The 15,270-nt window shown below is 42.6% G+C and overlaps 1 protein-coding gene across 1 annotated transcript; it reads left to right on the forward strand.

Annotated features, from left to right (window-relative positions):
- The first annotated feature begins 7,280 nt into the window (after window positions 1-7,280).
- Window positions 7,281-14,802, forward strand: cdc16 (cell division cycle 16 homolog). The gene is made up of 18 exons (XM_079169605.1): window positions 7,281-7,416; window positions 7,606-7,660; window positions 7,926-8,023; window positions 8,190-8,228; window positions 8,362-8,502; window positions 8,927-9,086; window positions 9,180-9,274; window positions 9,777-9,910; window positions 10,154-10,233; window positions 10,361-10,410; window positions 10,492-10,565; window positions 10,677-10,802; window positions 10,924-11,076; window positions 11,440-11,503; window positions 11,611-11,672; window positions 13,326-13,461; window positions 13,772-13,862; window positions 14,009-14,802. Exons 1-18 carry the CDS (start codon window positions 7,369-7,371, stop codon window positions 14,260-14,262), a joined length of 1,860 nt encoding a protein of 619 aa, XP_079025731.1. The 5' UTR covers window positions 7,281-7,368; the 3' UTR covers window positions 14,263-14,802.
- Window positions 14,803-15,270: the final 468 nt, after the last annotated feature.

Consider the following 15,270-nt stretch of genomic DNA (forward strand, 5'->3'; position numbering starts at 1 on the left):
CTTATGAATCTGTTGTGGAGCTCAGTTCCTGCACTAAAGCGATTATTAGCAAATCTACTCTTTCAACTCCGACAATCTAGAATCCCTGGCATGTTTAATATGGAGAAGATTTAGACACAGAGCTTTCAGAGGACATGTGGCAATCCACATTACATATGATGCACTCATCGTCAATTAGTTTAAAACATTAAGTAATACCATTTAAGATTGTACGTAGACTGCATTGGTGTTAAGCGACAGTGGCCAAATATCGATCCTCACTGCGATCGCTGTGGAGCAACACCATCCACTGTATCACATGTGTTTCAAAATTAGCAGATTTTCTTGGCAATCCGTATTCAAATTCTACTCTGACATGCTAAAAATAGCAATATAGCAATATTTGGTATGGTACCGCATGCATCTATGTCTCGACCAATAGAGCAAAAGCAAGATAGCCTTTGCTGCGCTGCTGGCTAGAAGACTTGTACTGCTTAGAAAAAATGTCCCCAACGTTCAATCCATGGATTCGAGATCTTATGCATCATCTTAATTCAGAGTTCTGTGCCTCTCGAAAGCACCTGAACACAACACAAGACAGCTGAGGCTTTCAAATCGGTTCACAATAGCTCAAGTAAATTTAAGTAATGGCGTGCTTTGAAAATTGTGGATCAGTTATGTCGAGAATGTATGACACATTTTACATTGTGTATATACAGAACAATTAACTCCAAAGCTGCACGGGTTGAAAAAACTAAAACAAACTGCATCATGGTTTTGTACCATTTAGAAAATCTTGAGAGGGACAAAGAGGAGGCAAACACACTCACAAAACAACACACGCTCACTACAATAAGAGTGATCCTGTCAGATACACCATGATTATGAGACACTGTTTGTTTTCTGCAGGTTTTAAAACCATGATACAGGGACGAGGGACCTCGCCAGTAACCAAGACACTGAGATTTTTCAAAGAGGTAAAGTTGCCAAGGGAAACAGGAGGACATTTATAGTTGTGAACAACGCCAAGGTTACATTTAAGAGCACACAATCTGGGCATAAATCTGGGTTGTGTTGGCTCACTGCAGCCGATTAGTCCAGCATGTTACAGTCCTCGGCCTCGCGCCGTCTAATTTGTTATCCTCGTAACTCATTCCGCTGTTATGTAACTGCACTGTGGCTCTTTTTTAACTTGCAAAGACTGCGTCGTTCATTATTTATACCCTTTCATGGCGCGGATCTATCCGGGATATAGGCCTGCATGGGTTTGAGCGTTAAAATGGGACAAACTTCCCCGCATTCAGGGAGGAAGTGCAGCATGTGTGCGCCAAACTGTCATCAAAAGAGCCACTTTTAGAGGGATGAAGACTATTTCCGAGTCAAAGCATCCGTTCCTCTGCAGCTCGGCGGCATTAATGGAACAGCGGGGGCTGAGGGTATGTAGCCTTGGAGTCGTTACCTATTCTACCGTCCATTAGCTGGAAACTGTGTTGACTTTAAAAGGACTTCCTGTAAATCAAGTGTGAAGGGTTTTCAGATGTCATTAGAGGTAAGGGTTCGTTAACCAGCGGGGCTGCATAAGTCGGGTTTTTGCACAAAGAAAGGAGCAGGTGAGGGGAGGAAAAAGAGGCGCTGATAACCCTCCCACGTGATATTCAGACACACGGAATGATCGCTGCGTTCTCTGATACGTTTAAATGTGACGTACAGTGTTCTCTATACGAGATAATGGAAGAACGGGGCCATCTCCAGATGGAGGTAAGCAGTGTGCCCAGAGATGTCTCTAATGTCGGTTTCTATTTTTAAAAAAGGTCACGACGGTGTTTGTAATGCTTCATCAACCCCTATCCGATAGATGATCACTGAGAGCTTTTAAGGAGAGAGGAGAGCGAAAGCTTCCTGGCCCATTCACCGGCTTCTGAAGCCTGTTGATCTGAAAGGTTTGAATGAAGTGTTGCATTTGAGCCAATGAACTATTATGTAAATATGTGGAGAAATTGAAGGCCTAAGTGTTCCAACGAAACCATATTTCTGGTGGGCTCTTAAGAGGACATTAGATGAACAGAATCAGTCTTTACTGACAGATCGTCTTACTTGCATGTTCAGGAACCCTAACGAGCAGGCTGAGAGCCGGTGTGATGCTGAACCCTTCTCACGGGACCTGTTACCGTAGTCACTTTCCATTACACACAGATTTGCCAAAAAAAGGAAAACCTTGATCTTGACCCTGGGGGAATGAACAAACTCCTCCGGCTGATCTCACTGCGGTTCTGGTCACAGGCTCGCAGTGAGATATCAGCCGTGAAGGAACTGCTCGTATTTGTCTCAATAAGCGGAGAGACGGGGCGGCCAGCAGGGGAGACCGGGTTTCTGTTCAGCATCCGTTGCCAAAGTGTGACAAACCCAGCGAACAAGTAGACAAATAAGTAACATTTAAGATGAAATAAAATAATCCTTTATTAGTCTGCAGGATTACAGCAGCAACGTGGAAAGTAAACAGTAAAGGTATAATGAATAAGTAAACCATAAAGATAAAACAAAAGATAGAAATACAATATAATCAGATTTACTTTGATTATTGGATTGGATTCCTCATCAAAGCAAAGTACCTTAGAAACAGCTATAGACCTGCACTACCACACATAACGTCATCTAATAGAATGATGGAGGTGAGTGTTACACTGTGCAACAGCAGCAGTATATATTTCCCCTTCTTTCTCCGATTGTTATGCTATACAGTGGAAGCATCCTCTGTATTGCATATGTTTGTCTTCTCTTTAAGATACAAAAATAGCTTCATCTGGAAAACCTTACACACCTGTGTATACACACACAAACACACACACACAGTGTTGCTGTTGTGTTTATACGTGTAGCAGGTCCCAGGTCCTTGCACTCCTCATGTCCCAGAGAGACCATCTTATTCCCACAATGGTGCAATGGAAGATCCACTAGTGCACCGGTGAGACTTCCCTGGAACTGGTAGCATCCCCTGCCATTCAGGACATGAAAACAACCTTCGTTATCTTAATCTTATCTTCTTAATTGATCATGATACAGAGCCAACAAGAAAAAAATGGACTTTTTGTTTTTTGATTTTACTTATGTTTGTAACCGCATTCAGTGGCAATGGATTGTGGACAGACAGTGATTAATACAAAAGAAAAGCTGAAATGAAGTGTAAACAAACATTGTGGGTGTTAAACACAAAATAATTGATTGCACGAGTATTTAAAATGACGCTTGTGAAGCATCACTGGCGGAACCAGTTGTTATTAGAGGTGCCATGTGATCTGAAGGCATGGAGATGTCCTGTGAGTAATCAAGGTTTGACAAACGTTGGTTATTTAAGGAAGGTCCAGCTACATTAGTCCATTTCCTGGCAGAAACTGATATGATGGTGGATTTGGTGCAGCTGTAAGTCTGTTGAGAACAGCTTTTTGTCTGTGTGAGAAGGCCTTGAGGTTAGTTTCTTCATTGGTTTCCTCTGGCTGCACCAGTTTGAACCACAGTAGAGACGAGAGAGAGAAGAGTAAATGGTTGTTCCCCACCTTTTATGGCCAGTGTGTGCTGAGATTGTTTGGTGTAAGTAAGCGCACCAGCAGAGAGTATCACTCTCATTCAATTTACAAGCACATTGAATATGATTTTTTGCAGTATTCCTACTTAACAAGCATGTTTTTTATGTTTTGAAATACGATCGCAAAACAAAAATCACAAAGAAAGAATGTGGCATATCGAGAGGCACCCATCTCTGAGCTATATATTTTATCACCCTGGCATCTGCCATCTGTCCCATCAACACGTCTCTTCTTTACACAACAAAGTAACAAATTGGACCGGTACAGTTTTACTGCCCGTATTTCATTCACCGCGCTGGGGGGGGGGGGGGGGGGGGGGGGGGGTGCAGTTAATTGGCTTTTGAAGGCGTCTGTGGGGAGATGTCAGACGTGAAGAATCGCCCTTTGTTAGGGCAACTTTACAACAACTACTGCAGTTACACGCTACCGTATTAATCTGTAATATACTCATAAAAGTATACGGTGCAATTATTTGCCAGCATATTGTTTGTGCATTGATAGCACAGGTAACACACATGTAGGTGTTACATATTGACATTTAGTTCAGTTTGCCAGTCTGAATCTTGTTACAGTTAACATTTCATTCAATGTACATTGTGGTGCATCGGGGGGGGGGTCTAATTATCTACTACAGTTTCATGTAGTTTCAGTGCTGTGGTTGTTCACTCTGGCGTGGAATTTGAATTATTAACAAGTTATGATCTCAGTTGCAGCAAAATAGTTGCCGTAACCAGTTCTGGTCAGCAGGGGGCAGTGTGGCGATATAGATGTTCATTCATGAAGTCACATCACCTCAATGGGATTCATTCAACAAATCCTTGATGATGTGCTCCATTGTGTTGTACTGTCCAGAACAGATATTGGGTACTAAACATGATCATTTAACATGATGCCACAGCTAATATGCAGTGCCGTGTGCTGTATGGATTGGATGGGATTTAATGTAGTTGTCTAACTTTATATAAACTCAATCCCCCCTAGTTGCAGGGGGATCAATCAACCTGCAGTGTTGTTTTGTGCCAGCAGATTTTCTGCACCGAGTGCGTTAGTTCAAGTTTCCAAGTAACTGTTACCAAGGCTGTTATTGTCTGCATAAAGCAAGGAAGGACATACAGTCGCCTGCATTCCTGTGACCTCATTAATTCAATGCTTTAACATGTTGTAATGTAATAATTCTGCATTCGATTTACTTATTTCACGATCAACATGTTTAGCAGATCCCTTTGGAACTTTCAGAAAGTCTGATCGGTGTTAGAAAATGAGCGTAACCTTTTTTTATTTTCCAGTTTAAAAATAGCATGAGCACATTTAGAAAATTCAGTTTGTGTTTCCAGCTTTGAACTGTGTGGCAGCTCATTTCACAGCCCCCCCCCCCCCCCCCCCCCCTCTCCTCCAGCCTCCTCTCTAATTAGCCTATCTCGGTGCCTGTATGTGTCTCTCTGTGTGGAACTTGCTAAACAAGGACATCGTTTGAAACCGTTCATTCATCTCCGCTCTCCACAGTCAGGCTGTCATGGCAACCGCGTATGACTGTCAGGAAACAGAGCGCAGTCTCTGGAGCCGGAGTCAAGCGGGACGCTTTAGAGCACACACACTCTCTCCTGGGCTGATGAAGAGCTGTGACATCGAGACGCCACAGAGTGTGAGGTGAGTCAGAGGAGGGACCGTGATACCGTGAGGTCGTGATACTGTTCACTGTTTGTGCGATTCATTCTGGACCACAGCACTAATGCACGATGATTTAAAAGTGTGTGGTTTTCTAGTGGAGGTGGGGGGCTGGTGGTATCGCACTTTAGTTTAATGTTTTTGTATCGACAGGGCCGTGATGGCACATCGGGGGTATCGACCCCTGCTTCCCACTGGAAACAAATACCTGCAGCAGAAATTTGACAAGGCTTCATATGATTTACACAGGGGGAAGGTTAGGACAAACATGTACCCTACTTTGGTTTGTGAAGTGACTTAATACCTTCCTATTACTCCTTATTTTAAAATGTTTTGACCTACGCCTCAAGTTTTTATTCTAGTCACAAATTAACCTATTTTTCAAACCAGTACGTGTTGCTATGATTCAGTGCCATTCATTGCTCTACACAAAGCTGCATGTTTTGTTTTTTTCTTGTCTCCCAAGGTGACGTCAGCCAAACCAACAATCAACACGACTCCACCAAAGACCTATAGTCACCTGACAGTCAAGCTGAAGAACCAAAAGGTGGCTGTTTTCTCTCTCACGTCTTCAACTCTGCTCACATTACGTCCACAGGGTGGCAGCAGATGTATCAGTGCCCGAAAACCACCCAGTGAAGTCTCAAACTATGAGAAATGAATAGTGCAGTGAATATAAGAATGTTTTTAAATCTCAACCTGAACACTGTGTGGCAATGTCCAATCCTGTGTTATTGCATTAAGCTTGAAGAAGAGTTGGCAATGAAGATTCAGAGGGAGAACAATATGCTCGTGGAGAAAATATCGCACATCATGAGGACACGTGGAGGAGTTGACAACAGGAATTATTATGACACAAAAAGGTCAGTTGAGGTTGTGGTAGAACTGTCGGTGTAAAAGTACATATTAAAGTGAAGCAACAAGTTGTAATGGCGAGGAATATGGTGGCCCTTGACACTGAACCCAGTCGTAAAGCCCGTGTTTACTCTTCATCGCAGCCTTGGCGCGGAGAGGCGACAACTGGAGCTGCTCCGTATTACCGAGGAGAATCAAATGATCCTGTTCCGTCTGAGCCAGTGCAGCTCTCATTATAATCTGAGGAGCTGGCATGAGGGCTGGCTCAAAACTCTCAAAGTGATGGACAGCATTGCACATTACCCACGAGGGAGGACAAGCCAGCAAAAGGTTTAATTTGTTTTCCTTCTTTTTTTAGATAACATTCGTTAATTATCTGTCACTTCTACACTCACAATGACCCCTTAAACTGTATCATATGATCATAACTGAATATCATAATAAAGACTTTATTGTACGTGTCAATTTCAGGGACAAGAACAACCAGACAAGAAGCGCAGTGATGCTAATGAAGAACAGAAGATTAGCGCTGGTGCAAACACACACAGTCCTGCAAGCAACAAGGCCAATGGCAAAGCAGAGTCTGGGGAAAATGAAAAGAGGAAAGAAACCAGCAAGAAAGAAGGTACAAGAAGAGAGATACAGCAGGACATAGTAACATACCCTGAACCAAATGTACCTGAGAAATACTTCTCGCAGGACACACCTGAGAATCCTGGTTCCTGAAGAGGGATAAAATGTTTTATTCTTTTAGCAAACTCGTGTTTTTCTTCACAATAAAGAGACTCTTTGTGCCACTATAGGCAGTTTTGAAAAGTACATATATGTACAGAGAAACTGGACCTAAATCCTGCATGGCACTCTAAAATAGAGAAGTAGTAGTTTTGTATAGGCTGTGTACCGAGTTAAATTCATGTCTGTGGTTTATATAATTGTCACACATTGAATGATAACCTTTTGTATTGTTTCTTTCACAGCAACAAATACAACAATAAATAAATCAAGTAAACGTTTGTATATTGTTTTTATGTTTATACTATTATTTTACAGCTAGACATACAACGAAAGTGAAAGAGTTCATGTGGAACTGTCTATCCAGTATGAGTTTCCTTACGGAACAATTTTGCAGGACACCCGTTGCAGAAAGAAGCCGCGGATTTGATTTTACGCTGCTAGCAAGCTAGCACGTACTGTTTTGAGCACAGTTTGATACACTGTATTGTTTTTGTCTCTAAGAATGACACGCTTTTGATAGTCAGAGCGATAATTGTAAAAAGGAAAACTCAAAATGAATCTCGACAGAATTCGAAAGCGAGTACGGCAGTACATTGACCAGGTAACAATTAGCCGAATTTATTTCTGACTTTTTGTCCTGCTAGCTAATGTTAGCTTGGGAGCGATACAGCTAGCTTGACTGGCACGCTAACTTAAAAGCTATCAGCCGGCCGGCCCGGCAGCCAGCCAACCACAACAATAACGATATATTTGAGTGACTCTTGCCCTGTCTTTGTGTGTTTCTTCACAGCAACAGTATCAAAGTGCTCTGTTTTGGGCCGACAAGATAGCGTCCCTGTCTCACGGTGAGTTAGTGCTATAAACCGCTAACGTTACACCAGCATGAGAGCGGACTTAACCTACCAATCTGCCACCTTAAGTTACTATGCTAATGTTAGCAGCACTGGCGTTTTATAGAGAGAGAATACGTGTTAAATGTGACATTGTTACGTACACTCACAGCTGAAAATAAACGTAACTTGAATACAGTAGCTTGCCAACAGCTGCAGTGTTTTTGTGTAGCCGTCAGAAGTTGATGACCCCAATACTACCTCTTTGTTTGGCATGCAGAGGATCCCCAGGATATCTACTGGCTAGCTCAGTGCCTTTACTTGACCTCACAGTACCACAGAGCCTCCCATGCCCTCCGCTCACGGAAACTTGACAAGGTAATCGCAGGTTATGTGTGAGTTGTCAATGTGTGTTGTCAAAGCTTTGTGCTGGGGAAGTGGGTGACACGGTTTATAACACAAATAAAAATGTGTGTATTATAGTTATCACTGTCTCCATGAAGTCAGTCCCTTGTCTGAAACAAACATGTCCTCTCTCACACAGTTGTACGGAGCTTGTCAGTATCTTGCTGCTAGGTGCCATGTAAGTAACTCCAAAATAAACACTGTCAGTCATAAACCCTCCTCTACATGTGCTGCAGAATATAATATAGAGAGAACCCTACCAGACATTGCCCATGCTTCAGATGCATTATCCTTTTGATTGCTTTGTCTAGTATGCTGCCAAAGAGTTCCAGCAGGCCTTGGATATCCTGGACACAGAGGAGTCAGCTTGTAAGAAGCTGCTGGACAGGAGTGCGAAAGAGGACAGTGGGACACCAGAGTCGGCCAAGGATTGGGACATGTCCCCTACCGCTGTAAGTCTTCTTCATCCACACTAGTCACTCATGAGATCATTGTTTATATTCATCAGATTCATCCAAGATGTTTAACTACTACACAACAGATATGGTCATCTCCACTGACATTTACATCATGGAGGTCACCTGCTCAAAATTGCCCCCGCACGACTGGCTTGTATGGTGTAGTAGATCATATTCAGTGGTGAAAACGTGCTCTAGACGTGGCCATTTATAACCATTGTTATTGTTAACCATTGTTAACAGTTGAGTGCAGAAAATATGAATGTATTTATTTGACATTTAGTGCTGGCATGAAATACTTTCTATGTCAGGATATGAGAGTTGTTTCTTAATGCCGTGGATGGAGCTTAAACACTATATAAAGTTATGAGTGCTGTTATATGTATTTACTAAAGACTCTTTCTGTTCAATATTTCAGGTCAACAGCTCCATCTGCCTCCTGCGGGGTAAGATCTATGATGCCATGGACAACAGACCGCTGGCCACCTCGAGCTATAAAGAGGCCTTGAAACTGGACGTGTACTGCTTTGAAGCCTTTGACCTTTTAACGTCCCACCACATGTTGACCGCGCAGGAAGGTGAGGCTGATCTGTGGCGAGGATGTGCACTGACCTATTTATTTTATCATCATTTCAAGAACTTGTATGTGAAAGTTGTTCATTTTTCAATAGAAAAAGACTTCCTGGACTCGCTTCCTCTGAGTCAACAGTGCACCGAGGAGGAGGAGGAGCTCTTACACTTCCTATTTGAGAATAAATTAAAGAAGGTATGGGGCTCTGCATTTAGTTTTGATTTATTTTTATTTTGTATTATTATTAATTGAAGCATAAGTCTGATGATAGTCATATTTTCTTATTGTCGGCGAGTCCTTTGAAAATACCAAAACCAACAATGAATTGATCCGACCAGTATTGTCTTTGTAGCCTGATATAACTTAAAGCTATTCCTCTGTCTTATCGACACATTTTTGTTCCATTGTTGTCCAAAAGTTATTGAAGGCACATTATTTATCCACATTGTTGTATAAAATGACATTTTACTTGAGTGAACGTGGGCCCTGCAGTTTGTTTTTAGTCAATCTCAAATACTTTTAATTTGAGTTCATAGAGAGCTAACAACCAAATGTTTCTCTCCAGTGTACCCTCCTTAATCAGTCTCGTTTCTCTGCCTTTTTCATGACCTTGTTTTATCTTTCACACCTACTCACATTTAAACCCTACAACCACCTTTCTCACACACACACTCACACACTCTCCTTCCCTCTGCAGTACAACAAGCCCAGTGATTTGGTGGTGCCAGAGATGGTCAATGGTCTTCAGGATAACTTGGATGTGGTGGTGTCTCTTGCCGAGAGACATTATTATAACTGTGATTTCAAGATGTGCTACAAACTCACCTCAACGTAAGTGTCTTCCTCTTAGTCTGTGGTTGATCTTTGGTTTTGACTAATGCACATCTATGGATCTGTGTCATTGTATAGTAACATTCAAACCTAAAAAAGCCAATAAATAATGCCCCAAATCACAGTGTGGGATCCCATCATATGATGTGGATTACATTCTATATAAAGGTTAACAAGTTAACTGCAGTAGAATGTCTGTAGAAATGCACGACCACTTAATGCAGCTCTGTATTTGTGTTTCAGGGTGATGGTTAAAGACCCCTTCCATGCCAACTGTTTACCGGTCCACATAGGAACGCTGGTTGAGCTTGGAAAAGCAAACGGTAAAATATACATTGCATTCATGCATGAAGCACGTTTTGTTTGATTGCTTAGCCTACCCACCAGTGTCATAGTTAATTGGTTAATTTTGCTTAGTAAGCTTTTTTGTGTTGTTTTTTTCCTCTGCAGAATTGTTTTACCTCTCGCACAAACTTGTAGACTTGTATCCCAACAACCCAGTAAGTGTTGCAGCCTATTCCTCTCTTTTTTTTTTATACATAATGTTTCAGTAATTGATAACCATCATAAACCTTCATCAGGTGTCCTGGTTTGCTGTCGGGTGCTACTATCTCATGGTGGGCCATAAAAACGAGCATGCTCGGCGATACCTCAGGTATGCAGTCGCACGCTCAAAAGGAAGCACATCCTGTCTGAGGCCACAGAGCAGGCTGTTTATGTTTTGGTGCGGTTATGCAGATTATATAATATTGTGTGTATCCTGTAGCAAAGCCACCACGCTGGAGAGGACATACGGCCCTGCATGGATCGCCTATGGTCATTCTTTTGCGGTGGAGAGTGAGCATGACCAAGCCATGGCTGCATACTTCACCGCGGCCCAGCTGATGAAAGGGTAAGTACACGACGAACAGGTCCTGGAGGTCCTGACAGCCATAGACATACCGGTCTCTTTAGCCTGCATTGGCAATTTTGCTATTTCTGGTGACACTTGTTTGTGGCTCTCTCTCATCCAGGTGCCACTTACCCATGCTTTACATCGGCCTGGAGTACGGTCTGACCAACAACTCCAAGCTGGCAGAGCGTTTCTTCAGCCAGGCTCTCAGTATCGCTCCAGAGGACCCGTTTGTCATACACGAGGTGGCGGTGGTGGCCTTTCAAAATGGAGAGTGAGTCATGGAGCCACAAACACAAACAACCAACACGTAGGCCTCCAGATTGACAAAGGTAGCATACATGTTATTAGCAGCACAAAGGAATGTTGGCACACAGCGGTGGTTACAAGAGGACACGTTTTCTCACTGGTATCTCGTCATGAAGATAGTTTTAGTTTGTTTTGAGGGGCTTTTGATATCCGTGCATCAAATCACATTACATTCACCTGTTATATTGGGATGGCAGAAAATATCTCAAAAACTCTAATCTAAAATATTTTAGTTTTTTTCTGAAGTCTGGGTAATTTAAATTACACACTGGTTATAAAAACATAAAATCATGTGTTCTGTAAAGAAATGTCACATCTATTGTTTTAGCTGGAAGACGGCAGAGAGGTTGTTTCTCGATGCAATGGAGAAGATCAAAGCCATAGGAAACGAGGTAACGACTGATTTAGTTCATTAAAAAGTTCTGAATGACGAACAACTTGAAAACATGACCACATGTTAATAATGTATGCTTTTTGCTGTTTTTCTTTCCAATGTAAGGTCACTGTGGACAAATGGGAGCCTTTGTTAAACAACTTGGGTCACGTGTGTCGGAAGTTAAAGTAAGTACGGAGCCAATTTTCTCAGGTCATTTTCTATTTAAATGAATAGTCTCAAAGTGGCCCAACAGGGGAGATGGCACATACGCTACTAATATGGGAGGCTAAATTCATCCCAAGTGGATTATTAAAGAAGATCGGTGAGTGCACTCTGCTCTAATTTGTTCATGCCCCTCCTTATATTTTCATCACCTTCCTCATACAAGCTATTTTCAGAGATGCGCTCGCTTGTTCCGTCGCAATCATTCAGAATGCAGGGCCCTCATTGGGAATTCATGAAAAGACCCTTTAATGAATTATGCATAGCCACCACTCACTAGATATAAGGGGCTTTGCAGAATGTGCGCCACGCAAGTGGTTGTTTTGAAAGGCTGAGGTAGTTTTTCTATAGAACGAGGGTTTCATCCATACGGGGTGAATGCGTTAACGTTGTGCGTCAGTGATGCATTCATTTCCATTCCTTGTATGTGAAAACCATAGAAACACAGCTTCACATGTGCTGATAGGGACACTATGGTGCATGTGTTATCGTGGTATCACTGAAGTAGGGTCAACATGATAATCAGTACTGCACAATGACTTTATGATGTTGTGCTGCTAGGACCTTTAGCTCACCTGACCCGCCAGAGGATTTGTTAGACAGAATCATCCGAGAAGCCGTCATTGTTTGGAGAAGGGCAGGCCCTTTTTGAACGATACTTGGCAGGTCATTGGATGAACCAGCTGTCAATCAAGCTCTTGCTGAAGCCAGTCAGCAGAGGAACGAAAACATCCTTCCCATCGTGAAAAGCCCTCTCCAGTTCTGATATTACTGATGCCATTGCAGCATCTACGCGCACTTCTTCAGGAACCGCTTGTTGTTAAGAACCTCACAAACGCATCAGCCAGTAGCGCCACACAGGACGCTGACTGGACCAACTGTGGTTCCAACACAAAGGCATTACTGGAAGCCTGACGCGGTGGATTTTTGTGTGATCTTGAGATATCGCGAGAATCCAGCTGCCGTGCGAGGTTAACCTTTGACTGGCACTTTAAAAAAGGTTGAACAGAACTGTTCTCTGCATTTGTTTGTAAAACGATTATGACTGAAGTGTGCGTATATACTTTGGACATCATCTATTTTTTGTGATCACAACGCCTTCATGGAATTGTTTTGTACCTCAGTCACAAACTCACTTCGTCAGGATCAGCAGACGTGCGTCCACAAAGAAGACCTGTTTGGTCATCGTCAGACTGGATCGACACATACCTAGCAACCGTTTCCAAAGCAGTGGCAGCAGCAATCTGCTGATGTGGACACATCGACAGCAGTTAGTGTTACCGTCACACAGAAGCAGAAGATATGCTGTATTTAGCAAAACTTTAACAATTTGCAACTTCAAACATGCAGCTATCAAAATCTAGAAACGTTCCCCTGGTGCACTCATTGCCTACAAAAGGCACCAATTTCAAAATTGCTGATATGGCCTTGTTTATCAAAATACATTGTGTATTGCTGTGTTTGTCTTTCGTTACTAAACAAAATCATGGAAACCAGTAATTTGGTCCTTTTTTAAATGTACTATTTGATGAAATGTATTTTGTCACATTTCTGCAAACGTCCTTATGATATTTAGTTGGATCCATCGATACAGACTTTGTACTTTGTTTCTGTAGAAAGTACGACCAGGCTCTGGAGTACCACCGTCAGGCTCTGGTGTTGATTCCTCAGCACGCCTCCACCTACTCGTCCATAGGATACGTGCACAGCCTCATGGGAGACTTTGAGAGCGCCATCGACTACTTTCACACGGTATAGTGCCATTTGTCTTCAGTCCGTAAGGGTTTTTATTTCTAACTTAAACACCTTGAGTCATGAAGGATTGATGGTCTCCTCTGCAAGAAGGAAGTCAGAACTTTTAAAGGACACAGTTTGCTGTCTTTTTAGAAAACAAAACAAACATAAGCATTAAGACCAAGTGCAAGTGAACACCACCAGCTGTACGAAGTTTAAATGAAAATAAATAGAAAAAGATATTGTGTAGAAAACGTTTTTGTGGTATTTTCTCTGTATGTCAACGGTTATATTATTGTAAGAAGTCTGTTTGTTTGTTTCTGTGCAGGCACTCGGACTGAAAAGGGACGACACGTTCTCTGTGACGATGCTCGGCCACTGTATTGAGATGTACATCGGTGACACAGATGCCTATATAGGTAGGACACGCTACTCCGGTTTCACATCAGTTGTCTTTTATCTTTGAAAAAATTATGCATGATCAAATTTTGTTGCAAATATTCCAACGTCTGTTCTGAGACACCAGCTGACATTTCGAGCCTGTCGTCATTTGTCTCCACAAAAGGCACGGACATCAATGACAAGGTGCGAGGCGGCTTGAACACTCCGGCGCTGATCAAGATGCTGAACACGTCGGAGCCCGGCGACCTCCTGGCCACGCCCCGATTGGAAGACGCCAGCATCACGTCCTTGGAAACGCCGCTGTCCAATCAGGACAAGATGATGCTGGAGACGCCTCTGCGACTCTCCCTGACCCTCGAGTGCGACATGTACGAGAGCGACATGATGCTGGACACCTTGTCGGACGCCAGCACGTGATCTCATCCCGTCGGGAGGCGGAACTGTCGCAGCAACGGGTTGTCATAGGTACACATATCCGAGCCCAGGGACAGCTATCGAACCGAAACTCTGGCACGTGTCCTCCACCAATGGTTCCCTGTGGATTCTCCCTCTTGTGCATTAGATATGGTTGTTCCTGTAAGTGACAAAACACGGAACATGCCGTCGTGAACATTATGAGAGTGGGGTAAAAGTGTGTGAATTGCCATACAGCGCCTGCTGTATTCATTTTGCAAGAATGCACTTTAAAAGGGGGAATTAACATGTGCCTCGGTGAAGGGGTTGAGTACTTGGACCTTGGGTTGAGCCCGGAGACCCCGGGAACATGTGGCCCTCTGACACTTGATTGAGCAGAGCAAACACAGCCGCACACCTCGCATCGTATCTAACAGACTAAAAGTCACTTATTACTGCCTATGGCAGGAGCCTCCGTGTTACTCGACCTGTGGATTTAATAAAGAGCCAGCTTATTACAAGCAGTTTTTGGTGAAAACAATTCTTGGTGATTACTCTAATAAACCATGCATTTATCTTAAAAGATTCCAGCATGTCTGTGTTTTGTTGTCAAGTTAGTGGTTGATCTGTAAAACTCATGACATAATGACAACAGGGCTGGGAAACGCTTCATATTATCTTTTGATTTTCTCTCACAAAATGACTTTCAAAATCCTCACTGAGGATGAGTTGTGTTTAAACCCTGTTGAGACGTGAAGTCCTGCCTGTATGAACAGGCTCTGGTAAATGTTTAAATTACTGATTTGAACAAACAAGACAATTTTACATTGTGTTTTTTTAATACTCCAATATAATTAGGTAATTATCCTGATATTAGCCCACATACGTATAATATAGTTATTAGTACAGAATTAAACCAAATATCACTAGCTAGTTAGCAATGGTAAAGATTTTCAACACAAACCATTGGTATCCTGTGCTGTGTTCACGTGCACCGAAGCTTTAACGTAAAATCGAGAGCCTGTTGTAATG

The sequence above is a fragment of the Pholis gunnellus genome, assembly GCF_910591455.1.
Source record: "Pholis gunnellus genome assembly, chromosome: 12".
Taxonomy (NCBI): Eukaryota; Metazoa; Chordata; class Actinopteri; order Perciformes; family Pholidae; genus Pholis; species Pholis gunnellus.